The sequence below is a fragment of the Tiliqua scincoides genome, chromosome 1 (assembly GCF_035046505.1).
Source record: "Tiliqua scincoides isolate rTilSci1 chromosome 1, rTilSci1.hap2, whole genome shotgun sequence".
NCBI lineage: Eukaryota > Metazoa > Chordata > Lepidosauria > Squamata > Scincidae > Tiliqua > Tiliqua scincoides.
Window position 1 is genome coordinate 263,188,418 of NC_089821.1, and position 27,024 is coordinate 263,215,441.

Genomic DNA, 27,024 nt, shown 5'->3' on the forward strand with positions numbered 1-27,024 from the left:
CAGGCTAGATGGCATCACCACATCCTGTGTCAAGGAGTTTCACAGACCAACCACACGCTGAGTAAAGAAATATTTTCTTTTGTCTGTCCCAACTCTCCCAACACTCAGTTTTAGTGGATGTCCCCTAAACAGATGTTTGTTAACCTAGTATAACTTCTACAAGGGATGTGGAAGTAGAAACACTATAAGGGAAGTGTTTGGAATAAGGGGTGAAAAATCTCTTGTTGTCTTGTGTGCTCCTTGGGGCATTTGGTGGGCCACTGTGAGATACAGGAAACTGGACTAGATGGGTCTATGGCCTGATGCAGTGGGGCTGTTCTTATGTTCTTATGGTGGGGCTCCCCATGACACCTTTTAGGAGTATAAAGGACTCCAAAGACCAAAAAGTTTGAGAACTGCTGTGCTAGTCCTTAAGATGCCACAAGACTTTGGTTCTATTGATAAATGAAGCATTGCTGGATATTTTATTCAGTTTCAGAAAACATATGTGGAATCTCAGAATGTGACACATTCTGAGTACTGGACATTTTGGATACGAAAATGTCCTTTATGGAGTTGTCAGTGGAAACACGCTGAAACAGAATAGCTGTACATAATTACACAGTGTCCTGCTTAAATGTCAAATGTCTGGTTGTAAAATTTCTGATTGTTCTTTTCAAACGTTTCTGTGGTGTGGAGGTTGAACAGGTGATGTATATATCATATTGTTCCCTGAGTCCTAGTCCTGCTCAAAATGTTTAAGCTGTTGTCATTCACACAACGTACCACCCGTATATTTTGGCTGTGTTTTGAATGCTAAAATGAGAGCGATAGCCACAGGGAAAGCTCAGTGTGGCCCTGTGACCAACAGAAAGGCAAGGCAGATGTGTCCGTTCTGATTTAGTTAAAAAACAAAACCCCACACAGCACAGCTCCAGTGTATCACATGTACTGACTCATGGCATAAGGTGGAATCCTTATCCTGAGCATAAAAGTATCTTTCAGGATTTTTAAAATTTGCTTTCCTGCTTTCTTTCCATTGTTTTCCAGACAGCTGCCAAACAGCTGGCTGAGCTGCTCCTCCACTCATTAAGTGAAGATTGTTACTGGAGTCCCTTATCTGATCCTCTTCCAGAGTTCATGAACAAAGAAGAGAATTCTTACATTTGCTCTACTCTGCGCCGAAGACTGCAGTTACATGCTGGAGACAAGTGTGTACCGTTTCATCCTTTGGCTGTTGCATCCAGGAGTATAAAGTGTGATTAAGACATCTTACAAATGCTGGCGAATGCATGCTGCCTGCAAGTTCTCTCCCTTCCAGCCATTGGCTGAATGAATTGCTGTGATGTCATGGAATTTTCAGAATGTTCTATTTACTGAAGAGTCCTTTATAGATGTTTGATGACCTAGTGTAACTTCTACAAGGGATGTGGAAGTAGAAACACTATAACGGAAGTGTTTGGAATAAGCGGGGGGGGGGGGGGACTCATATAAGACCGAAGAGCAGGAAAGGCTGTGTGTTACTTGTGAGTCTGTAAGTGAAAGGGTTGGGGATGAGTGTTGGATTGTAAAGAGGGGTTGTAGAAAGAGGTGAGAGGGAGGCTGTATTTCATACTGATTCAAAATAACAGCCAAATCTTTACCTATGTTGGGCTGTATGATATGTTTTTTATTTTTGTTTCTGTACTCTTAATACAAAATCAGGCTGCAAAGATGCAACTCTACATTTGGAGTATTAAGTTCCACCTTGTCCCGGGGAGGAATTTCTTAATGAGAAGAGAAAATTCAGCCAATCGGCTATAGACAGAGACAACTTTCCTCCTAAGATACCATAGCCTCCACAGCTTTTTAGTCATTCCAGTCTGAAGATGCTATTATGTAACAAATGAATCATGCATGAGATGTTTCAAGTTACTAGTCCTTTGGTGGTGTTAACAAGAGTCTCCCATGAGCTAAGACCTAATGTTGCTTATATAAAATAGTGTGCTTGTCTTTCAGCATCTACAGTCCTCAAGACAACGTTGAAGAGGCTCTCCTCCTCCTCCTGATCAGTGAGTCCATGGTAAGCTGCAGAGAAGTAATTGTAAAGAATGATAAGAATTGAAACGGCAACAAGAATTAGGCTTATACCTGACACTTGTATAGCAGGACTTATGGCTTCCTTTGGAAGTTGCAAACTGGCTTCATGTACACACAGTCTTACGTCCACAGTTGGAAATACAGTAGTTGCCTTTAATGCAAGGGAAGCTGTTCGTTTCTGATGCATCATTGCAAAATTACTGATTAAGCAAACATTCAGTGTACAGTCTAAGAACCTTAATAGAAAACTGTGACTCATCGTTCATATGGCTTAGGAACAAAACCATGATGGTGTGAGTGTGTGTGTGTTTTGACATTAATGAGAGAAGAATATTCCTATTTTCCTTTGTGTTTGAGCATTAATTTAAAGCAGCAAAGAATTCGCTTACAGTAAATTGGTTTGCTAACTGCTAGGCAGAGAGAGACCTTACAGTACTTTACAACAGAATTTCCCTTTTACTCCCTAAAAAATGAACATCAGAACCATAAATGTGAATTATTTAGGACTGTTTGAGAGTGGTCTTAATTGGCAGGTTGACATATTCATGCAAGATGTATGTGACATTCATGGGGGAACTGTGGTAGCATCTCTTTATGTTTTTTTTCTTGGTTAGAAGCAGTTTTTTGTTTTTTTTAACAATGCTTTATTTATTACAGATACAGGTAAGGAAAATTGGATAGACCTAGGGTTAGGACTACGTAGGTTACACACAAGGTTGGTGGCCATCGATTACGACAAACATTAATCCAAACGAAATTAATAATCAATACAAAAATTATCATATTCATTAACCCAACTGGTTAATACTTTAACATTCCATATTTTTCCTCTAACCTTATCTATCCCATCATAAAAAAAAACAACTTCAAATTTTACTTTACTTTTACTCTTCTTACCACTAAAATAATCTCTACGAATTGGATAAGAAAGATTTTATTTTAATTTCTAATATCAGATCTAAAAAAGAAGTCTCCGATTACAATGCTATTACCCCCTCAATATCTCTTATATTATATATCATTTTCCATAACTATCCAATCAATAAAGGCTTCAAATTTTTACTTATAGACTCTTCTTACCACTAAACTAACCTCTAAAGCTCTAAAATAAAATCTCTTATCTGATTCTTAATTTCTAATATCACATCTAAAAACAAATATCTCGAATTACAATGATATTATACTTCGCTTATCCACCACATATTTATTAACCCAAAATACAGGTTTAATATTTTCTCCAAAATAAACATCTATAATTTATTTTAATTACCTTCTCTTTTAAAAAATAACCCTTTTATTTATCTTAATACCACTTTAGTTTACACAATACTTATATTCCAAATTTACAATTCCATCTACATAAGAACATAAGAACAGCCCCACTGGATCAGGCCATAGGCCCATCTAGTCCAGCTTCCTGTATCTCACAGCGGCCCACCAAATGCCCCAGGGAGCACACCAGATAACAAGAGACCTCATCCTGGTGCCCTCCCCTACATCTGGCATTCTGACTTAACCCATTCCTAAAATCAGGAGGTTGCGCATACACATCATGGCTTGTACCCCATAATGGATTTTTCCTCCAGAAACTCGTCCAATCCCCTTTTAAAGGCGTCTAGGCTAGACGCCAGCACCACATCCTGTGGCAAGGAGTTCCACAGACCGACCACGCGCTGAGTAAAGAAATATTTTCTTTTGTCTGTCCTAACCCGCCCAACACTCAATTTTAGTGGATGTCCCCTGGTTCTGGTATTATGTGAGAGTGTAAAGAGCATCTCCCTATCCACTCTGTCCATCCCCTGCATAATTTTGTATGTCTCAATCATGTCCCCCCTCAAGCGTCTCTTTTCTAGGCTGAAGAGGCCCAAACGCCGTAGCCTTTCCTCATAAGGAAGGTGCCCCAGCCCCGTAATCAGCTTAGTCGCTCTCTTTTGCACCTTTTCCATTTCCACTATGTCTTTTTTGAGATGCGGCGACCAGAACTGGACACAATACTCCAGGTGTGGCCTTACCATAGATTTGTACAACGGCACTATAATACTAGCCGTTTTGTTCTCAATACCCTTCCTAATGATCCCAAGCATAGAATTGGCCTTCTTCACTGCCGCCGCACATTGGGTCGACACTTTCATCGACCTGTCCACCACCACCCCAAGATCTCTCTCCTGATCTGTCACAGACAGCTCAGAACCCATCAGCCTATATCTAAAGTTTTGATTTTTTGCCCCAATGTGCATGACTTTACACTTACTGACATTGAAGCGCATCTGCCATTTTGCTGCCCATTCTGCCAGTCTGGAGAGATCCTTCTGGAGCTCCTCACAATCACTTCTGGTCTTCACCACTCGGAAAAGTTTGGTGTCGTCTGCAAACTTAGCCACTTCACTGCTCAACCCTGTCTCCAGGTCATTTATGAAGAGGTTGAAAAGCACCGGTCCCAGGACAGATCCTTGGGGCACACCGCTTTTCACCTCTCTCCATTGTGAAAATTGCCCATTGACACCCACTCTCTGCTTCCTGGCCTCCAACCAGTTCTCAATCCACGAGAGGACCTGTCCTCTAATTCCCTGATTGTGGAGTTTTTTCAGTAGCCTTTGGTGAGGGACCGTGTCAAACGCCTTCTGAAAGTCCAGATATATAATGTCCACGGGTTCTCCCGCATCCACATGCCTGTTGACCTTTTCAAAGAATTCTATAAGGTTTGTGAGGCAAGACTTACCCTTACAGAAGCCATGCTGACTCTCCCTCAGCAAGGCCTGTTCGTCTATGTGTTTTGAGATCCTATCTTTGATGAGGCATTCCACCATCTTACCCGGTATGGATGTTAGGCTGACCGGCCTATAGTTTCCCGAGTCCCCCCTCTTTCCCTTTTTAAAAATAGGCATGACATTTGCTATCCTCCAATCTTCTGGCACCGTGGCCGTTTTGAGGAACAAGTTGCATACCTTAGTCAAGAGATCTGCAACTTCATTCTTCAATTCCTTAATAACCCTTGGGTGTATGCCATCAGGGCCCGGTGACTTATTGATCTTTAATTTATCAATGAAGTCTGAAACATCTTCTCTTTTAACCTCTATCTGACTTAACTCCTCGGTTAGGAGGGGCCGTTCGGACAGCGGTATCTTCTCCTACCCTGCCTTTGTCTTGTTGTTCTCTAACCTCCCCATCCTCATCCCATAGGGATGAGGAGTCCCGAACCGGATGCCCCTCGGCTCCTGTCGGCCTTCCCCCAGGGATCAGTTTAAAAGCTGCTCTGCCACCTTTTTAATGTTATGCGCCAGCAGTCTGGTTCCATTCTGGTTCAAATGGAGCCTGTCCCTCTTGTACAGGCCCCGCTTGTCCCAAAACGTTCCCCAGTGCCTAACGAATCTAAACCCCTCCTCCCTACACCACCGTCTCATCCACGCATTGAGACCCCTGATCTCCGCCTGCCTAGCTGGCCCTGCGCGTGGAACAGGTAGCACTTCAGAGAACGCTACCTTTGAGGTCCTGGCTTTCAGCTTCCTGCCTAAAAGCCTAAATTTGGCCTCCAGGACCTCCCAGCTACACTTGCCCACATCGTTGGTGCCGACATGCACCACAGCCGCTACCTCTCCCCCAGCACTGTCTACTGTCTAATTTATTTCATATGATTACCACTTTAATTTTCACAATACTTATATTCCAAATTCGCTTTTCGTCCACTTTAATTTAATATAATTAATAAAATATTTATCTTAATACCACTTAATTTCCGCAATGTTTATATTTCAAATTTTCATTTACATCTATTTTGATTTAATATAATTTTTAAAAAAATTCTACTTATTATTCAACCATTTTGACCTTCTTATTGCTTGCTTTGTGCTCTATCTTATTGGTGTTCCCTCTTAGTCCTCCAACTGGTTCTTCCACTTCTTCTTTTTCTTCTTTTTCTTCTTAAGTCTGTTGAAATTCTTGTCCCCCCTGTGTTTTCCTTTCTTCTTCTTCATTCTGTTATTCTTGAATTCAATCCATAAATTCTTCCTCTTCTTGAGACAGCTTGCTCTCTGAACATTTCCTCTTTTTCCTTCCTTAAGGTTCTTAGTTATTATTGGTTAGAAGCAGCTGATGGGGGCAGGATTTGGATCAGGACTGTGGAAGTTTAATCCTGTGGAAGTTTAAACCTTTCATATCTAGGTTTTAAGTCTCACTCCTCTGCAAAACTCCTATTAGCAGCCGACTAGAATAAAAGACAAGAACCCATATTGTACAGTACTTGTCTTTTGTCCCCTGCATGCCTGAAAGCAATTTTAGGCAGCAATTTAAGTTGACAAAATAGTGGAGCGAACAACATTAATTTGCCCTTCCCCAGTGCCACGACCTCAATCCACATCATTTACAGAGGCACTCTGCTGATGCTTTTAACCGAAGAAAAAGATGATGGAAACTCTAGTGTCCCTCATTGCATTCAGTTTAACTGTGACACATTCACTGAATGAGGCTGTAATCCTAACCACACTTTCTTGAGAGTAAGCCCCATTGACCAAAATAGGACTTACTTCTGAGTAGACCTAGTTAGGATTGTGCCCTGAATCTCTATTGTAAAGGCCATTCTATTTGCAATTCTCTTATAACCCTCAGCAGAATTCTTTCTGGGGATAAAAATCCAAAAGCAGCATTAACTTGATTTTTTAAAAGTGTATTTTTCAGAAGAATAAAATATTTATACCCCAGCAATTCAAGATTATGATTTATTGAAAAAAAAATTATAGTCTTTTCTTTAAAAAAGACACCAAGTGTGATTGACCACTTTAAAACCACAATAAATATACAAATAGACAAAATCACTTATAACACAATAAAACCAACATGAAAAGTCTGATCAGCAGATACAGGCCAACATCTGTCCAATCAGAAGCCCTCATGCAAGGTCATAACCCAAAGAGAACAGAGTGGTTTTAGACATCCTCCTAAGGACAACGATGGGTGTACTGGGCAGGCTTCCTGGAGGAGGCAGTTCCATCATCTGTATTGCATATAGATTGTGGAGAATGTAATGCATACAAAATTCTTCCTTGGAAAGATCAAAGCAGTTTATTTTGGGCTACCCATGGTCACTATGATCACACAAGACAAGCACAGAGAGATAGGATGATGTAGTGGTTCAGGAGTTGGACCTGCAAGATCCAGGTTCAGAAGAAGCTTCCTGGGTGACTTTGGGTCAGTCACTATCTTTCAACCTCATCTACCTCACAGGGTTGTTGTGAGGACAAAGGGAGGGAAGGCACTATTTACACCACCCTGAGCTCCTTAGAGGAAGGGCAGTATAAAAATTTGAAAAATAAATATCTGGCCACCAATCAGGTTAACTACCATTGGAGTTCAATAGTGATTCAGTGTCAGGTGCTCCCAGATAATTCTCTTGTAAATAGCCCATCCCTTTTCATCTTAATGTGTTGAAGTAATTGGACTGTATTTTTATTACATGGAACCATTGCTGGTGCAATAAGGGTTACTTGGATGGGAGACCGCCTGGGAATACTGGGTGCTGTAGGCTTATACCATAGTCTTTCGAGACTGAAGGTTGCCAACCAAGGGTAGGTGAAAAATATATCGTAGAATTATTTCTTCCTGTCTTTTTGGTTTCTGGTTCCTTTGGGGCACTCCTTTTGCCCTGCTTGTTTCTTTCTTTGAATCTTGGAGATGCACAATCTCAAAGCCCCAGATTTTGGGGGGAGGGGTCACCTGTCAGATATAGAGCACCCACTTTGAATGAGAAAGAGCCCAGGTTCAGTTCCTGGCATCTTCAGATAAGGCTGAGAAAGGCCTGAACCTGAAACCCTGGAGAACCACCCCCAGTCACAGTACTGAACTAGATGGACCTAGTGATCTCACTCAACATAAGGCAGCTTCTTACATTCATGTGGAGCCGTTCAGACAAAGCTGCTTGTCGGTAGATGTGGATAGAAAATAGGAAACCCCCAATCAATAGTATGTTGCTTTCACTGTATTTTGTGCTCTAGAGAGGTGACGAATGAATGCTGAAATACTTCCATTTTAACCATCCGTCTGTGCCCTAGTTCAGCTTCTGTTACTGACACACAGAAACGCTCAGCGCCGGCAGAATAAGAGCCTGACCTTAAAACATCCCTGAGTCTGTTTTAATCACCTCCCCCTCAAGCAATCTTTGTTCTGCACTCGGTTCCGGAGCTACTTAATATTAGCAAGAGCTTCCTTGGAGCAAGGAATGGAACATCTGTCAGTGTCCCCTCTCTGTGTTTATTTTGAAAAGCCTTTGTTTGCATTCAGGAGCTCTGTTCCCCCTCTTAATTTTGGTTGCTCAAAGTACAATTCATGAACCTGCAACTCAGGCCACTGCCTGCTTCAAACAGCTTATTATTATTCCGGCAAGAGGCTGCCTTCCCATCCATGTGACATCTGCTTGGCAAGCAAGGAGATCAGCAAAGCATCCCACAACTGGTGCAAGGGTAATTTGGCCAGCCTGGGCTGCCTGCTCTCTTCTCAGCTGTGCTGGGAACACAGCTGCCTGTGGCCAAGACTAATAAACACTGTGCCCTGTGCAAGGGAGATTAAAAATAATTCATCACAGCCTCATTCTTGAGTCAAGCAGCCAGATGGGATTTAACCTTGAAAAACCTGAGGAAGGGGAAACTGGAGATGCTGGAAGCTGAACTGGGAATCGCTTCTGATGCATTGACTCCAATATGCAGTTCCTTTGGCTTTCTTGGCTCAGTTAAATAGAATTGAAAAAAGAGAAAAAAAGGTTGAAAAAAGAGGCAAATGAATCCGCTTCTGGGTGGAGCTCTCTCCCTTTAACTATTTGGCTGCCCCCCTCTGTTTCTCACTTTAAGAAACTGGTAAAAACTTCACTTCTATTAAACAGCGGAAAAGAGCTACAATTGGGGGCAGCCGAGCATACAAGATACGGAACAGAGGGATAGAGCCTGCCCTGTCTGGAATACTTCAGTCTATGAACTTACCTGTGCTGTTGTAACTGGCAATTATGTTACAAGGTCAACATCGGAATACCCATTAATTTTGGAGCAGACAAATTTTGGAGCAGACATGCCCTCCACGTGAGAGGGCAAATTTTGTCCATGGAGCAGACAAATTTTGGAGCAGACCGTAATCTCTCATTATAGATTTCTACACACCATTTTTTTCTCCAGAGCTGGTTTTCAGAATGCACAGATAGAAGATATTTCTTCTTTAATTGGCTATGAAACAGGAGGCTCTTGTATTGATTTTCTTGCAGCATGATTAATCCAATTGTTTTATTTGTTATTAAGCCATGCAGGCAGCGTGCCTGTAAGATGCTGTGGAATTAAATTTTCTGAGCACTGTGCAGTGTTGAAGAGCACTGAGAATAACTGTGGAGAGCTAAGAGGTCCTGGAATGGGACTTCTCAGGAGAAGTCTTCACAGACTGTATTTTACTTGAATGAACTTGCACCTCATCCACTGTGAACACATACAGCTGCCTTTCTTTGTACCAGGTGGTTGGTCCATCTAATTCAATATCACCTGCTTTGACTAACAGAAGAACTTTCCAGGCCCACTATCTGATATCCCTTAACAAGAGATAGTGGGAATGACCCTAGGACCTCTCTTTTGTGAACCTGCTCTCTGTCTCATTGCTGTATGCGTGCAAATGGCATGAACTTTTGGGTAGTGGTGCTCAACCTGTGCAGTCCCTTTCTTGGGGAGATCCATTGGGCTCCTACATACAGGCATTGTTAGGTCCCAGTCAGGTTCAGAGATAAGCAGTGGGACACTGTTCAGGTTCTGAAATAGGTAGACTGGGATTTAAGGGGCTGGAAGTAGGTAATGAAGTCCAATCAGACAGAAGGTTAGGTTCAGCACATGAAGAGACACCCAGGTGGAGGTGAGGCTGGTACATGGGCAGATGGTCAAATTCCCAAACATAGCAGGCTCTCATTGGTTCTTTCCCCAGAAGAAATAGCCTGGCTGGACTGATAAGCAGCAAATACCCCTTCTAACCTTCATCAGAGTGGTGCTAATCCTTAGTGACTGGGTCACTAAGCCGCCCTGGGTCCCTTTGGGGAGAAGGGTGGGATAAAAATAAAGTTTATTATTATTAGTGACTAGGAACCTTTTTCCTTAGAAAGGAAAGCTGAGATTCTAAGTATGTTGATTTCGGCATTTTGAATATGATACAATTGCCGGTGTTTGCAGTGCTAGCTGGGTTGCATCGGCAGCAGATTGCAAGGTGTCTGAGTGGGTAATGGATTTGGGGTGCCTCTCACCCCAAGTCTGCTGCTGCCAACACAAACTGTTCTGCTTCCCACACCCTCAACCGAAAATCAGATCCTTCCCCTACTTACTGCTCCTCACATGCCACCATGAAACCTAGAAGTGTGGGGTTTTCCATTTCATTTACAGCAGTGGTTCTCAAACTCCCAGGGAGTTTGAGAACTGCTGTAAATGTGTGCGGGGGAGTGGGGAAGGCAGCGACACAGTCCCCAGGATCGCATTGCTAAGGGGGGAGCAGGGACAGGCATGCACTTACCAGTCCCTGCCACAGCCTCCCAGGGGGTGCGGGGAGCCCTGCGCAACCCTCTGCAGGGCTTCCCAACCTTCAGATAATGAAAGTGGAGTGATCACGCCCCACTTCCGGTTTGCAATTGCAGTTGTATTTGAAATATAGAGGCAGCAGTTCCCTTTTGTTGCAGTGCTAAAAAATCCTATATGTAGTTCAATGGCACTTTTTTTCCCCAAAGGAAAAGCTGTGTTGCTGTAGCAACAATGAGTATTATGGTAACTTAAAGATAAAAGTATTTGTTATACTACAGTGCACTTCATTGGATGCATAAAGTGAAGTCCACAGTAAGTGTATGTGTATCTATATCTGTCTGTAAATAGGCACACAGGCACATAAGCACACATGTGTGTAGAGGAAAAAAGAAAACAAAAATGGTTGTAAAATACCAGGAAGGACAAGCAGCAGAAGGCTGGTTTGGATGTATATGTACCATTCCTCCATCCCCACTTGGTTGACAGGCATGTGCATCCAGCGTGCATATGTCCTGGCTCATCCCTTCTTTTCATGGTTACTTCCTGTTAGCTTTTTATGTAACTACCCCATCCCACACAATTACAGGGTTAACAAGGAAGCAAGGGGGAGGGGAGGGGACACGCACATCCCATGCATGCGAGTGGCTGCAATTGTGCAGGGCTGGTCAGGTGGTAAACATGTCATCTGAACTGATGATACAACTGACTTGTGATGAGCTTAAGTATACAAGACAAGCATGGTGATATTTTTCACTAGCAGTAATTGGTGAAAAATGAAATGGCTTATTAGATTTTTTTTTTTTTTGTAAGTTAAGCTTATGTGAATACATGCCAGTTTGGATGAATATTTGATCTGTACTCGAATATTTAAGGCATCCCTTTAAAAAAAAAAATCACTACTTTGGCCCACTGACAAAATGCTCAAAATAGCTGACTGATGAGAGGCTGATTACCAGCTTTCAGAATATGTGGGGGCTTGTGCAGTGCTGTTATTTTTCACAAGTAAATGGCACAGAGGAGTTACTGATGCAGAAACTTTTTAGTAGTGTCCTATGCATCATGGAAAAATACAATAAGGATCATTTGTGCACATTTTCCCCATAAACTTCTGCCTTCCGAATGCACTTTTAATCTTCCTTTGAAATGAACTCTGCAACAAAGAAGCACTATTGATTATTAAGCATGAAAGAACTGCTTCTAACAGTTATTTTTGCCTCCTCCATCTTTTGTTATAAAGTTTCTGCATTTCTTTTGTTTTAGGGAATTTTTAAAAAGTAAATTTAGCCACACCTCTGAGAATGAGACAAGAATATAGGTTTCCCTTAATTGGCTTTGAATCAATTTTATTTTCTGTTTCCATGGTGTAGCAGCAAATCAAATTTGAGTATTATTATTATTAACAACAATTTATATATCACTTTTCAAAAAATGTCACAAAGCAGAGTAAAATATAAATACCTGTATAGCAGCAAATCAAAGCAATGAACTGAATAGTCCTCAACAGCAGAAGCCCAGGACACAGTTGGGCACATATGTGCTTCCCTTCCCAGGTTAACAACTTCCTATTGCAACATTAGGAGAAGGGAATGAAAACACTTTGGGACATTGCTTTAATCCAGTTCCTGACAACCAAAGTTTCCAGCTTGTCATTCAAGGTCTTATTCAATAGTTGGAGAGGCTGAAAGCATCATTTCATCCTATTTGAATCTAACTGTTTTATCAAGAAGCTCAAAGCAGCTTCCAAGAGTTTATCCCATTCTCTCTTCACAGCAATGTTGTGAGGTAGGTTAGGGTGAGGGAGGGAGGGAGGGTCCAATCCCACCCAACTTTCCAGCTCCCGTGTAGCCACAGTGCAGCTCCATGATAAGAGAACGCATGTTCCCATACCTTGAGAAGGCCCCAATGACTGTTCCTCCACTACAGGATGCAGCGCACACTCCACTGGTACATCTGCACCAGCACTGGAAAACTGGATAGGATTGGGCCCTGAGTGATTAGTTCAGGGTATCCCTGTGAGCTTTGTGAGTGAGTGTGAATTCCAGTCTAGCTCTTGCCAGTGCAAACTCAATATTCAAGCACGTGTAGTGCTGAGGTGCAGGCTATGGCTACCTCTCCACCTTTGTTCTGTTAAACAAGCTGCATGGCTTGGCTGCTGTTGACCAGTAGAGACATCACTGGGACTTGACAGCCGGCAGTGAGATGAGCAGTGAAATGGGAATTGAGATTGGAGGTAGGGAATGGGTCAGGAGAGTGGCCATACTTTTACAGTGCCATACTTTTCAGGAGGGAGGACCTGGGAGGTGGAAACTCAGATCCTGCCTAATGGGAAAGACACCGCTCCAGCCAATGAGGTTAAGGGCAGGGAGGCCCTGAGGTTTTTGCTGTACCTTCATTGGCTGAGACATCAGTTATATAGGAAACTGCCATGTGGTCCAATTCTATGGGACCCTTGCACTGCCAGATCTAGTGTTCCAGCAGCACACTCTCTTTTATGGCTGTCAACAAAAGATGACTTGCCATTTTGCATAGCTACCTCTTAACAACCCCTGGTGTCTGTACGTCAGAATGGGGGTGGGTTGAGAGGGAGGTGGGGGTTAGGCAGAATGGGAGAGGGAGGCGGAGGAACAGGGTGGAGATGGGGGCAGGGAGGGGTGCATTGGGTGCAGAGGGGTGCCTGGAAGAGAGTTGCATCAATCTGCCTTCCCAGGTCCCCTTGGATTTGTGCCAGATAAATTGATAGATCCAAGTAGACCCAGCAGTGCAGTGAGGACTTACCCCCTGGTTAAGGAACAAATGTTCCTTTACTTGGAGGAGACCTTCAGGACTAGGATGCAGTGTTTGTTCTGGTGCTGCAGCTGCATCAATGGGGGGGGGGTTTGGGTTGAATTAGGACTGGAATGTTAGATAATGAGTCAGACCATTGGACTATCTACCTAATATAGCCTACACTGACTGTAGTTCTTCAAGGTTTCTGACGGGGGTCTTTCTTGGTGCTAGCTGGAGATGAGATTAAATCTGGGATTTTGTGCACGCAAAGCACTGCTGAGTTGCAGCCTTTTCCATCAACCACTGCTGCCTTCTGGAAAGGAGTGGGAGTGTCCCCAGAGAGGAGATCTGGAGATGGGCAGGAGCCCCAAGAGGAGAAGAAATGTGTGACTGTGTCATGCACGAATTAAAAAAAAAATCTTACCTTAGCACTTACCTGAAGAAGCAGCACACACCTTCCGTGTCCCTGGGAGGAATGGATGTGTCAGGCCTTTGGCATCCCAGGCCCTGAATTGTTGTAAGCCAGAATGTGGCAGGAGGGGCCTTGATGTCCAGGCTCGATTTGAAATGTAAACAAAGGAACAGCGGCACTGTACATGTGTGTGATTAACAATCAGGTGCACCTGTGTTAGGTGGGAGCCATGTGACCTGGGGAAATGTGTGCAGAGTCATGTAGGCTATGGTGGAGTGGTGCAATGCACCACTGGACAGCCAATCAGATAGGGTCACAAGACAGTCTTGTGACGATGAGGTCGCCCTATTCTGATTGGCTGTCCCCGGTATATATGGGGGCAAGAACAGACACCAAATGTGGGTCGTTGTGGTGGAGTTTCTGTGTGTCGTGCTGCTGGTTTGTTCTGTGACTTGGACTGCTTATCGTGACTGCACCTTGCTGTATCCCTGACTTCTGGACCATTTGTCTGACTACTCTTCTCCCTGCTCCTTTACCAATACCTGCTTCTGCAACAAACAAGCCTGCATCTGCTTCTTTGGCTCTGTTTGGGATCGCCTGCTTCCTGTTCTATCTCCCTATGTTCCTGTGCCACTCTGCTACCAGGAAGGCAATGGCTATCCTCCCCTGCTGCCCTGACAGGATGCTTATGATGTCAAGCTACCTCCCATTTCCATGACGTTTCACTGCTACATCCTACTGATTCTGCCATTGCAGCTGCCCTTATTGAAGCTGCTGTGATGGAAGGATTTGCTCAAATGTCATAAAGTCAAGAGACCATGTACGTCTGGTTCACGCATGCAGGCAAGGTGCAGTGTGAAGCAGCCCTACATTGGATTGTTTTGTACAGTGAAAATAGGATAAAAGTGAGATGTAGAACAGCAGCTAGAAATAGTTTTGCCGATTTTGAGATGATGGTTTCCTTGAGAGAGGGTTTCAAGAACAATATCAAATTGCAAAGGAAACATTACGGTTTTTATTGTGGGGTGCATTTTCAGTCTACTGGAAGAGCATTTTAGAAAAATGGCATACAGTTGCCATAGTAAAGCTGTAGGTAGCTGAAGTAATTGGGTGCACAATTTAAGTGGGGCCCTAGGCTATTGAGTACTTCCAACCTATAGGCCTTTGTCATCTCTCCTTCCTTAGGTTTATCTCCTAGAATCTTTAGAGCTCACTCCCTGCCTTTCTGAAAAAGCACTCTGCATTCCTGAATTAGCCTCCTGCAGCTGAATGCGTAGGCTGGTATGTTGCTTGCCTTGACACACAGTATGTGGTTGAAGGCCTTTCTCTATTCGTTATTGCTGAACCTGATGTCTTTTTATTCTGCCTTTGTTATCAGGCAAACCAGGATGCAGTAATTAGCAGGGCCCCTGACCAGAAAGACGATCGTGCTGTCAGTCTCCGGGATGCATCCGCTGTTTATGATCTTCTGAGCATCACACTGGGCAGAAGAGGGCAGTATGTCATGCTTTCCGAGGTATCAAATCCAAGCTTTCCTTTTTCTTAAAAAAACAGAATACCAAAGCAGCATTCTTAAAATCTTTGAAACTTAACACATCTTACTGAGAATATTTGTTGAAGCCTATTCATACACAATTTGATTAAAACAATTCTGGGAGTACCACTTCAGCCTAGTACTCCCAGAAATGTGTAGATGTGTAATATCTATGACTCCTCAGAAATTGGAATTCTGAGTCCACTTTCTTAGGCTGGTGGTGTGGAATTTGCTGCTCTACCTCCAGTGATTTGAGTAGTCCTGGGGCACACTGGAGGTACCCATGCTGCAGCTTTCCTTTACATCAGTATCACTCCCCCCATGTTGAGACGTACCTCCCTGCAGGTAAGAAAAAGGCTTTCACTATGTATTCTTGTGATGGAAAATAGTGAACCAGTGACAAAAGATGGCAAATATATGTGTATTAAAATACAGCAAATACATATAGATCAGGAAAAAAAAAACCAGATGTACTTAAAATTATATGTGCTATCAGAGGGGGATCAAAGTTCATTGGAAGTTTATTATTACTAAGTACCATCTATGTACAATACACTGCAGTTTCAAAAATGAGGGGATAGGTCCCTGCCCTTAGAAGCTCACAATGTATCAACACAGGCAAGACAACAGAGGAAGAGGAAGTGTGATGAAGAAGAGGGATGGAGAGTGCAGAACAGGTGTAACATGTGGTGGTTAGCAATAGCCCTTGTTGTCTACTGGTCAAATTGGGATTTCTTGGAAATAGTGATAACTTTCACTGCCACCATGAAGGCTAAGGAGCCCAGTCAGAAGGAGTAAGTGTGTCTCCCTCCTTGATGAGCAGGGAGCCCCAAAATTTAAACTATCCCCTTCCTTCTAGAAATTGCTCGTGAGCAGAACTTGAGGATCACAGATGTGTAGCAAACTTGCTCCCTTCCAAATAAGCTTAGACCAGTCATTATTTTTCACCATTTTATACCATCCTTCCTCCAAGAAGACACAAGAAGCTCAGGGCGGTGTACATGGTTTCTTTCCTCCTTTTGTCCTTGCAACAACCCTGTGTGGTAGGTGAGGCTGAGAGCTAGTGATTGGTTCAAGGTCACCCAGGAAGCTTCGTGGCTGAACGGGGATTTGAACCTGCAACAGCAGACTGACTAAGCACTTTGCTCAGTCAGTTACAGGAACCAGTTATAGCCTTGAGCATCTCATACCTGAATTGTTTCAAGTAGGTGTTTCTGTTAAGAGAGCTTTTTTATTATTTGAAAGCTCCCATTGTCAAGGATTCTGCACCATCTGCTTTTCATTCTTAAAAGGTCAGAATCTACTAGTTGTGTTTCATTCATTTCCCCCCGTCTCTGTCTCCTCCAGTGTTTGGAACGAGCAATGAAACTTGCATTTGGTGAATTTCACCTCTGGTATCAGTTGGCACTTTCCATGGCAGCTTGTGGCAAGGTAAGACCTAAACAATCAAACAACAAATCCCACCCTTTTTTCTCTTTGATATACAGGCAGTGTTTCCGTCATCCATATTCAGGTCTCCAAAGTAGTGGGCAATTTTAATTACTGCTAATTTAAAAAATGTGCAGCCCTTCCTGTTAGACTCTCAAGGTGGCTAACCAGGACCAAGTTTAAAAACAGCAATCAAATAATCAAAAAATATAACCAAAGAAACAATATATTGTAAGTATTTATTATCAGTAGTAAGAAATATTGTTTTTTGGTTTAACCTCTAGATTATTGCCTTTGAAGATTTTATTTAGTGCACGAACTACTAGTAGTGTAACTTTTTGGAATGTATCCCACCAATTCTTAAATAACTACGTTTGCTGCTGGTCCATTTCTGAGCACAATTCAGAGTGCTGGTCATCACTTTTAGAGCCCCAAACAGCATGGATTTATACCTCAAGAACTGCCTTCTCCCACTTGAGCCTTCTCAAACCATAAGCTCATCATCAGAAACCTTCCTCTGATGAAAGGTGGGTGTTGGGTGGGCACTTCCTTAGTCGTAAGGCCCCATGTGTGGGCTGCCCTCCCTCGCCTTGCGTCAAATTTGATATCTTTATAGTTTAGGGCAAAGAGTTTCAAATGTTGCCCAGGCTTTCCAGCAGGTCACAGGCGGGTTTTTAATTGTGGCTGTATTGGTTCTGCTGACTTTTATCACTCCCCTGTGCTTTACTGTTGTTTATTTGTGGAAGCTGTCATGGGATTTTTAAACTGAAGAGTGGCATTTTCCACAAATATTTCTAATTAGTAGTAACAGCTGATTAATAATTGTTTAGCTGTATATCTTGAAGGCTCAGGGCAGGTAACAATAGTTTTATTGTAACCTTATTATATCCCCAACACTGTCATGAGGTATTGCCAAACATCCTTTTAATTCTTGTGGGAGTGTAATGTGAGCGATATAAAAATTTAAAGAATTTCTGTCTCGTTACTCTGTCTAGGACCAGTTGTTAATGTTTATTTGCTGGAATGTGGAAATTTGGATGACTTTGCCTTTTCCAGACTTTCAACAGTGTATTATAGACCTTTTATGTCCTTCAGCTCCTTACTGGACATTCAGATTTGTTATTAAGTCTATGTGAACATATGAAGCTGCCTTAACTGAGTCAAGGCCCAATCTAGCGCTGTGCACACCAGCTTACAGCCAGTACTCACTGTTGCAAATGTGCTATAAGGCATATTTGTGAGCCTTGCCATGGGCCCAGTGCAAGCCTGTTCTGGGCCAGCTCCAGTGATGGGCCCGTGTTCTGCCTCCCAGCAATTTGCTTGAACCACTGGGTGGTGGGCAGGTGAGTGGGGGTGGGGGGAGGGCATGGAGGAGGTGTTCTGGGGTGGGGATAGGTGGGAGAGGGTGGGGAGGAGGTGTGGTGGAGGAGGGAGGGGGCGGGACTGGCAGAGCTCAGTTCCACCAGAGCCTGAGCCCCAAGTTGGCTGCATGGCCCGACACTGGGCTGCTTGATTCTGCACCAGCTCTTGAACTGCCGCAGAATTGAGTAGCCCCATTGTGGGGCTACTTTCCTTATGTGGGGGAAGGAGATGAAAATCCTCTTCCCCCGAGGAGCTAGTGCAGGTTGCCTGGTGCTCTTTGGATGCCGTGGTAGCCATTTTGGCGCTGCTGCAGCCTCATACACTGGGCAACTCAGGACTGGGCTTTCAGATCATTAGTTTCCCTAGCTTGGGCTGCAATCCTGTACACAGTTAAACTGGGAGTCAGCCCTGGTACTTTTGAGTCAAAATGTAGGGGATTGCACTGTTAACATAGACAGCACTGATTAGCAGTATTTCAGAAGGGGAACTCCTACCTAGAGATGCCAGGGATTGGACTGGAACTTTTGATTGAGCTGTGGCTCCAGTCTTAAAAATCTTGGTTTCTGAGGCTGGTCAGAGTTGGACCCCCCTGATTTAATTGATGCAATGATCCTATGACATTACCATATGTTTTGGTAGTGAATTCCATCTTCTTTGACAGTATTAGAAAGGGGATTGCAGAAATAAAGAAGCCTAAAAGTTACATACTCATTTAATAGAAATGTATTTTTCACTGAGAATACAGGAAGGGCCTAGCATGCTTGTTCATCATTCTGAATGTTTACTGGACTTAAGTTGCAAATGGGCACAAGATCTGTAAATATTTGGGTCCTTAGACCTTGTGCAGAAGAAGTTCCCTTCCCCTTTAGTGATCCTCTTTACAGTATCCTGTTTCTACTCCAAAAGCTGCCTCATCGGCTTCCTACTGTGGCCTCTTCAATGCCCTTGTTTCAGTCATAGGGGAGGGGATGTGCGAGTTATAATTTTTAACTGACTGTATCTGGATAGCAGAGGAATCAGAGGGTGATGTGGTGGTGGGAGATATCATGAGAAAACTGCATGGTCTTTCTACAGACCACCAAATGCTCCTGAACTTTCCAAGGTAAAAATTATCTGTTCACCTGTCTCTGGATCACAGCCAATTCCTGACCTCCTTAGGAAGCAGATGCCACATCCCAAAGTTTTACTTTCAAACTTCTCGTGCTAGGAATGGAGCTCATTTAACAAGTCCTCTTATTGCTCCATAATTCTCCATCTAACTGCTCCATCTCATAAGAGATACTGATAATAGTATCTCTTAAACATAACTCTTCAAGATTCTCCCCAAGATCGGATGTCCACCCAGGCTCCTCAGCATTATCAGGTCTTTCCACAAGGACATGAAGGGCACTGTTGTCTTCGATGGCTCCACATCAGACCCCTTTGACATCTGAAGCGGAGTGAAGCAGGGCTGTGTTCTTGCACCAACCTTGATTGGGATTTTCTTTACTGTCTTGCTGAAGCATGCCTTTGGAACTGCAACAGAAGGCATCTATCTCTGGACCAGATCAGACGGAAAGCTCTTCAACCTCTCCAGACTGAGAGCAAAGTCCAAAGTCCAACTGAAATGTCTACGTGACTTCCTCTTTGCCGACGATGCAGCTGTCACCACTCACTCTGCCCAAGATCTTCAGCAGCTCATGGATCGTTTTAGCAAGGCCTGCCAAGACTTTGGTCTGACAATCAACCTGAAGAAAACACAGGTCATGGTTCAGGATGTGGACTCACCTCCCTGCATTACAATCTCTGCACATGAACTGGAGGTTGTCCATGACTTTGTGTACCTTGGCTCAACGATCTCCGACACTCTTTCTCTCGATACTGAGCTAAACAAACACATCGGTAAAGCAGCTACCATGTTTTCCAGACTCACAAAGAGAGTCTGGTTCAGCAAGAAGCTGATGGAACATACCAAGATCCAGGTCTACAGAGCTTGCATCTTGAGTACACTTCTGTACTGCAGCGAGTCATGGACTCTTCACTCACAACAGGAGAAGAAACTGAACGCTTTCCACATACGCTGTCTCCAACACATCCTCAGCATCACCTGGCAGGACAAAGTTCCAAACAACACAGTCCTGGAACGTGCTGGAATCCCTAACATGTATGCACTGCTGAAACAGAAACGCCTGTGTTGACTCAGTCATGTAATGAGAATGGGCGATGGCTGGATCCCAAAGGATCTCCTCTATGGAGAACGTGTGCAGGGAAAGCACCCTACAGGTAGACCACAGCTGCGATACAAGGACATCTGCAAGAGGGATCTGAAGGCCTTAGGAATGGACCTCAACAAGTGGGAAACCCTGGCCTCTCCCACTTGGAGGCAGGCTGTGCAGCATGGCCTCTCCCAGTTTGAAGACGCACATGCCCAACAGACTGAGGCAAAGAAGGAAGGCCCACAGCCAGGGAGACAGACCAGGGACAGACTGCACTTGCTCCCAGTGTGGAAGGGATTGTCACTCCCGAATCGGCCTTTTCAGCCACACGCTGTTCCAGAACCACCATTCAGAGTGCGATACCATACCATCCTTCGAGACTGAAGGATGCCAATGAATGGAAACAAAACTAGAGGATCTTGTGTTTATCATGCCCTGCTTTTCTGTTCATGATATTGCCCTCTGCTATGGCTCATGTGTACTTTGTAAAACACTGCCCCTTCAAATCAAAAGGCACTTAAGAGATGAAATTACACCAATTTTCTTTTCCAGTCAACACATTATGACAGATTTTCAAACTGAGGAGTAGCGACCCCCCAGCCTGTGGGCCCTGGCCTCTGCCCCCTTAAGGGGTGGGGGCAGTGAGGAGGCAGGGAGGAGGCAGCAGCACGATCCCCAGGATCATGTCGCTCAGGGGGCTGCAGGGGCTTGGCTGTACTTACCAGAGTAAGTACTCTGCCTGCAGCCTCCCAGAGGTGCAGGGAGCCCTGCGCAACAGACTGCAGGGCTCCCCAAAGCTTAAGAAGTGAAAATGGAGTGAGCGATTGCGCTCCATTTCCGGTTTTGTGGAGGCAGGGCATGATCACTCCTGCAGGAGGCCCCTGCAGCCCCTCGAGTGACACGATCCAGCCCCTCGAGTGTCACTGCCTTTCCCCCACCTCTGCAAGGACTTAGAGTGGCTCAAACTCTCTCTGTGAGTTTGAAAACTGCTGCATCAGGACAAAGGCAGTCCATAGAAAGGTTCATTTGTATTGCTAAGTAAACAGTAGTAAATGTGCCTTCCCCTACTTCTCTTGAATGAAAACCTTATCCAATAGATCTACGCAATTCCTCTGAGCAAGGTCCAGTCCCCTATCAGCTAGAATTATCTCAAGCATTGTTTAGTACTGATGTAGCAAATAATTACCACATTTCTGTCCTGCCTTTCTTCTGTGATGAAACTCAAGGTAGCATAATTAGACTTCCTTGGGAGGGGTGGGGGGTGGGTCTCCTATCCAGGCCTGACCAGACTCAGATCTGCTTAATTGTCAGACCACAGCACTGGCTAAGGTCCTTTCGAGTGTGTATGGGGGGAATGAAAAGTTCCAGATCCCTTCTCAACCCTTCTCCCCTGCTTTTCAGCAGCAGGCCCTAACAGCTGCTGGATTCCACCTGAGGAAGGTCATTTGAACTATCCAGTTTGCTGTTGTGTATTATGGCATTTTTTTTTTTAATTTTTTTTGGGAGTAAGCCCTTATAACCAGGCAGGAATGCCAAATGGCTACCAGTGACTTGCAACTGGAAAGTGGGAAGAGGGTGAGAGTGGTGTTCTAACATCCGAGACACCCGCCCCATCATCTCTAGCATTTGTCAGCCCCAGCAGCTCAAAATGCAGAAGGGAAGAACATGAAGCTAGAAAAGCAAGATATAAAGCATCTGTCACTTCTCCACACCTAACCATACAAAGAGTTATTTATATTGTATCCTCAGATGGATGCTTAAGCTGTGTTGAGAGCCAATGATGACTGAAAAGCCTGGTAGAATACAATGCATAAAAATTCTCCTTCCTCACTCTCCACCCTCTCATCTATCACTGAAAGCATCACCTCAAGTGAAGCAACCAGGAGGGCCAGATCAGCTTTTCCCAACCTACTCCTCCTCCCCTTGACCAGATGGGACCTTCACACACTTAGGAGGAGACAAGGAACGACCCTCTCACCATCCGATGCAGCACTCGATGTGGGTAGGACAGGAGCCTAGGATCTTCTTTGTTGCCTTATCCCTGAACTCAGCTCCTGACAGTCATTCATTGGAACCATTCGAACTGCCTGTCATAATTCGTACACCTTTGGGGATGATTGCAGTAACAAAAAGACCCCCAACCCAATTCATCTGCTAAAACGGATAGTGCTGGAGGGAGGTGAAGAAACCAGAAGTAGGTTTTTGTGTAAAAAGCTGTAAGTTCAGTGCTGGGACCTTGAACAAGTTCCTGGGCTGAGAGAGGAGTCCTGTTTTTTCATTCCACATGTATCTCTGCCTCCTCTGAACCACTATTATGCACCTTTATCAGCTCTTTCTCAAAATAAAAGAGATCCCACAAGCCTGAAACCTTCCTTCTCCCCCAGCCAGTAGGATTTTCACATTCTGTTGCTTTTTAGCTGGGTGCAAATTATTGGCAGTGGGCAGATGAGACAGCCGCTCTGCCTCTCTGACGCTTGAAATATTTTCTGGGCTGCGCCGGGAGTGAAGGGGGAGGCTGTGGAAATAGCTGCTCTGCTCTCGTCGACACCTTGGTTACTTTGAGCCGCTGCGTGGGCGAGAGAGTCAAACGGCTCCCAGCTGATGTTTGCTGTGCCAGGGCGAGCCTTGAGCAGAGAATGAGCAGCGAGGTTTCTCTGCAATCAGGCACCCGCATTTCATTTCCTTTTCAGCCTCTGGCCTTTTAAAAGCCCGTGTCACACAGAGATGGGGCGTTTCGCTGCCATTTCATAAGGTGTGTGCTGGCTGCAGTGGTATTTGCAGTTGGCAAATAAGAACCAGGTTTTCATTAGCTGATACGACTGGTTAAATTTTAAGCTGCTTCCTAGCCAGTGCACTGTGATTAGTAGATAAAGCATTGGGTGGGGACTGAGGAGAGCTGGATGTATGTCCCTAACCCTCTGGCATAGTGACTCTGAGACAAATTAGATGTGTTGGTTTCTTGAATTCACCCTGTTCAAATATAAAGGGGGAGAGTCTTCCTTAGTATGTCATCTGTTGCTCTAACGTCTTTTCTCTGTTTCTGGCTCATTTTAGGTATTCGAGCCAGGAAAAGAGAAAAATGCCTAAGCAACTAGCTGTGATGAGAGGAGCGGAAAGATTCAGCACTTCCAAGGGGTCTCAAACTAGGGACTCTGGTGCCTTCCTTCCAGTGCCACCCCAAAAGACATAGGGATTTGTTTAGCCCACTTTCTGCTGCAGTACTGCACCACCCGCATCATGGCTAGAACTGACACGGCAGTTTTACAGTCCAAGTGACCTGAGGAGCCAGTAGAGGCATATCTGGTCCTTTGTAACACTTGCTGCAAGCTCAGTTCCTTGTCTGAGCGCCCATCACTTGACTAAGCATCTCCTGCTTGTTTGTGCCTGTGATTTTTCCCCTCTAATCATTCATTTACCTGATCCAGCACATAGGCCCCAACTTGCTTGATTACACCTCAGGCTCCTTTGAACTTATTGAGCTGCAATGATATCACCCTCTTCCACAAGAAACCTGCTTTGGAGCCTGGCCAGGTCTTGTTAGCACCACTCTCCAGGAGGATTTTTTATTGTTAAAGTAAGACCGCCACCTCCCATTTCCTATGGGTATGGATCAGGCACACGAATGAGGGCTCCATTATGCCTAGCTTGGTCCTGTGTACCTTTGAGGCTTGTACCTTTCAGATGTACTTTTCGGGCTTGCTATGATGATGGGCGCTTTCCTTGCACGAGTTCTCCATAGAGGAGATCCTTTGGGATCCGGCCATCATCCATTCTCACGACATGACCGAGCCAACGCAGGCGTCTCTGTTTCAGTAGTGCATACATGCTAGGGATTCCAGCACGTTCCAGGACTGTGTTGTTTGGAACTTTGTCCTGCCAGGTGATGCCGAGAATACGTCGGAGGCAGCGCATGTGGAAAGCATTCAGTTTCCTCTCCTGTTGTGAGTGAAGAGTCCATGACTCGCTGCAGTACAGAAGTGTACTCAGGACGCAAGCTCTATAGACCTGGATCTTGGTATGTTCCGTCAGCTTCTTGTTGGACCAGACTCTCTTTGTGAGTCTGGAAAACGTGGTAGCTGCTTTACCGATGCGTTTGTTTAGCTCGGTATCGAGAGAAAGAGTGTCGGAGATCGTTGAGCCAAGGTACACAAAGTCATGGACAACCTCCAGTTCATGTGCAGAGATTGTAATGCAGGGAGGTGAGTCCACATCCTGAACCATGACCTGTGTTTTCTTCAGGCTGATTGTCAGTCCAAAATCTTGGCAGGCCTTGCTAAAACGATCCATGAGCTGCTGGAGATCTTTGGCAGAGTGGGTAGTGATACAAGGACACAAGGACATCTGCAAGAGGGATCTGAAGGCCTTAGGAGTGGACCTCAACAAGTGGGAAACCCTGGCCTCTGAGCGGCCCGCTTGCAGGCAGGCTGTGCAACATGGCCTTTCCCAGTTTGAAGAGACACTTGGCCAACAGTCTGAGGCTAAGAGGCAAAGAAGGAAGGCCCATAGCCAGGGAGACAGGCCAGGGACAGACTGCACTTGCTCCCAGTGTGGAAGGGATTGTCACTCCCAAATTGGCCTTTTCAGCCACACTAGACGCTGTTCCAGAACCACCTTTCAGAGCGCGATACCATAGTCTTTCGAAACTGAAGGTTGCCAACTACTATGATGATGGGGGTGGGGCAGAGCAGACATGCTCCTCGGAGCTGTTTAGAGTTGGAGCAGGCTGCAAATGTGACAAATCGAAAGAAAAAATATCCAGGTTAGGAGCACAAATGCTCAATCTTTTTTTAAAGGCAACAACAATCTGGTAATCCTGATGACAAGCCTAAGGTTTGACCTGGTAAATTGTCAGTTTGTGGGGGGGGGGGGGGTGGCTTGAGCCTTCCGGAAAGTTATGGTGAGCAATAAATAGAACTGATAGTAATTTCACAGCAGCAAGAGGTGGGTTTGATTTGGGATGCTCCTTCTGTTGCTTTCCTTGCAAAAGCTTAGCCTGGTTGCTAAGTAACACGCTATTTTAAAAAAGGCACATTTGTCTTTGCATTGCAGTCAGGAGCCTTGGGAGATGCAAAGCCTGAGACGGCTCCTTAAATAGCACAAGCTGGGAGAGGAAGTTAAAATATTGTACATTTCATTGGTTTAAGATTTGGTTGTAAAGGTCAGCCAGCTAGAGGACATTCAGCAGTTTGATTTCTTTGGCTGGAGAGGAGGACAAGAGGGAGGGAGGGTAAGAGAGCAAGAGATGTGTCCTTCAGAGTGTGCAGCACATTGGGGTTCCCCAAGATTCCTGGAAATTCAGCAGAACCAGAGTGAGATGGCTGGAGGTGTGCCTGAAAAATAGCCTGTGATTTGAACGTGGGATGTGGGATCATTGTTCTAAGTACTGGGAATTGGGTACTGTAATCTCGGGCAGTTATTTTAATGTTGGGTATCAAAACTGACTGACTTTAGTTTCTCTCGCCTGCTCCACCCTTAGAGCGACTACCATCAGCCAGATACTGGGATAAATGTAGACCCAAAAGTATCCCCAGTTTGAGGGCCAAAATCTGAGACTGGAATCAATCAGTACATCTCAGTATGCAGTGTACTTCATGAATATTTATTATATACGTACATTCCAAGCAAATTGGCAGGTTGGGCATGGAGCAGTAGAAACAGGGGATGAATCTCAACTGAGGGAAGGGCCTGCTACAGAGGGGAAGCCGCTAGCCCAGCAACTCCTTGGTACAAATGGGACAAGGGGACGTCTCAATAGATCTGACTCTTTCCCTATTGTTGGCTTATAGACCTTTGTTTCAATGTATTTTTTGTATTATGTACTACTATTATTATGTTATATTCCAACCCTCCTCCAGTGGGCTAAGGACAGTAACAAAGTTATTTTCTCCTGACCCCATTTTATTGTCATGACAACCCTGTGAGGTAGGTTTGTCTGAAAAATGGTGACAGGCCCCAGGTGAGCTTCTGTCCCTGAGTATTTCAGCCTTGATTTTTAGGGCCTACTGGTCCTAGTCCAGCACTCTAATGCTATACCATGTTGACTCTAAAATGAATTTTAATTATGGCTAGTTGTGTTCTCCTTGCAAAATGCAGCTGCTAGTTTTATAACTGCTGTTGGGGGGGGGGTAGGCTTGTATTTAACCTTTTCTGCTGCCTTCTAGGCCCAATAAAAAATGCTGATTTTAACTGTTAATTTCTTGCATGGGTTGGCCCCCTCTTATCTTGAAGATAGTCTCTTCTTACATAAGCCAATTCCCCAATTAAGATCTAGTCAGGTGCCCCCATTAATGATGTCATTGTATGGACCATAGGCAAGGGCCAAGACTTCTTGCCAGTTGTCTTAAAACTTTTGAGCTTACTCCCAGGAGAGATTAGGAAAGTGTCATCTTTATAGTTTTTCTGAAGGTCCTGTAAGACTTTCAGATTTGATCAAGCCTTTGATTGACATTCCTTCTCGGTTGCTCTTTTCCTTTCAATTACACGGTGATTTCAATGTCTCATTTTTATTGGTTGGACAATAAATATTTCACTAAAAAAAATTTAATAAAAGGAACAAAATAATTAATACAACTTACCTCATTTTCTTGTTGCTGAAGAATGAAAAATAAACCAGATGTGGGATTATAACAGTCTGGACACTTCATGAAGAATGTGGGATGTAAATCACCCGCTTAATGGCCCAATCCTATCTAGTGGCTCCACTGCCAGAACTAGCATTCTGATGGTGTAGTGTAGCAACCTGTGCCAGATACT

General features: G+C 44.3%; 1 protein-coding gene across 1 annotated transcript in view; it reads left to right on the top strand.

Annotated features, from left to right (window-relative positions):
- The window catches only part of TTC7A (tetratricopeptide repeat domain 7A), a 221,465-nt gene that overhangs the window by 25,737 nt on the left and 168,704 nt on the right, over positions 1-27,024 (top strand). Inside the window, exons 9-12 of the mRNA XM_066611825.1 lie at positions 1,030-1,190; positions 1,978-2,041; positions 15,131-15,268; positions 16,634-16,717. Of these exons, the coding sequence (XP_066467922.1) occupies positions 1,030-1,190; positions 1,978-2,041; positions 15,131-15,268; positions 16,634-16,717 (447 nt within the window). The remainder of the gene's footprint in view (positions 1-1,029; positions 1,191-1,977; positions 2,042-15,130; positions 15,269-16,633; positions 16,718-27,024) is intronic.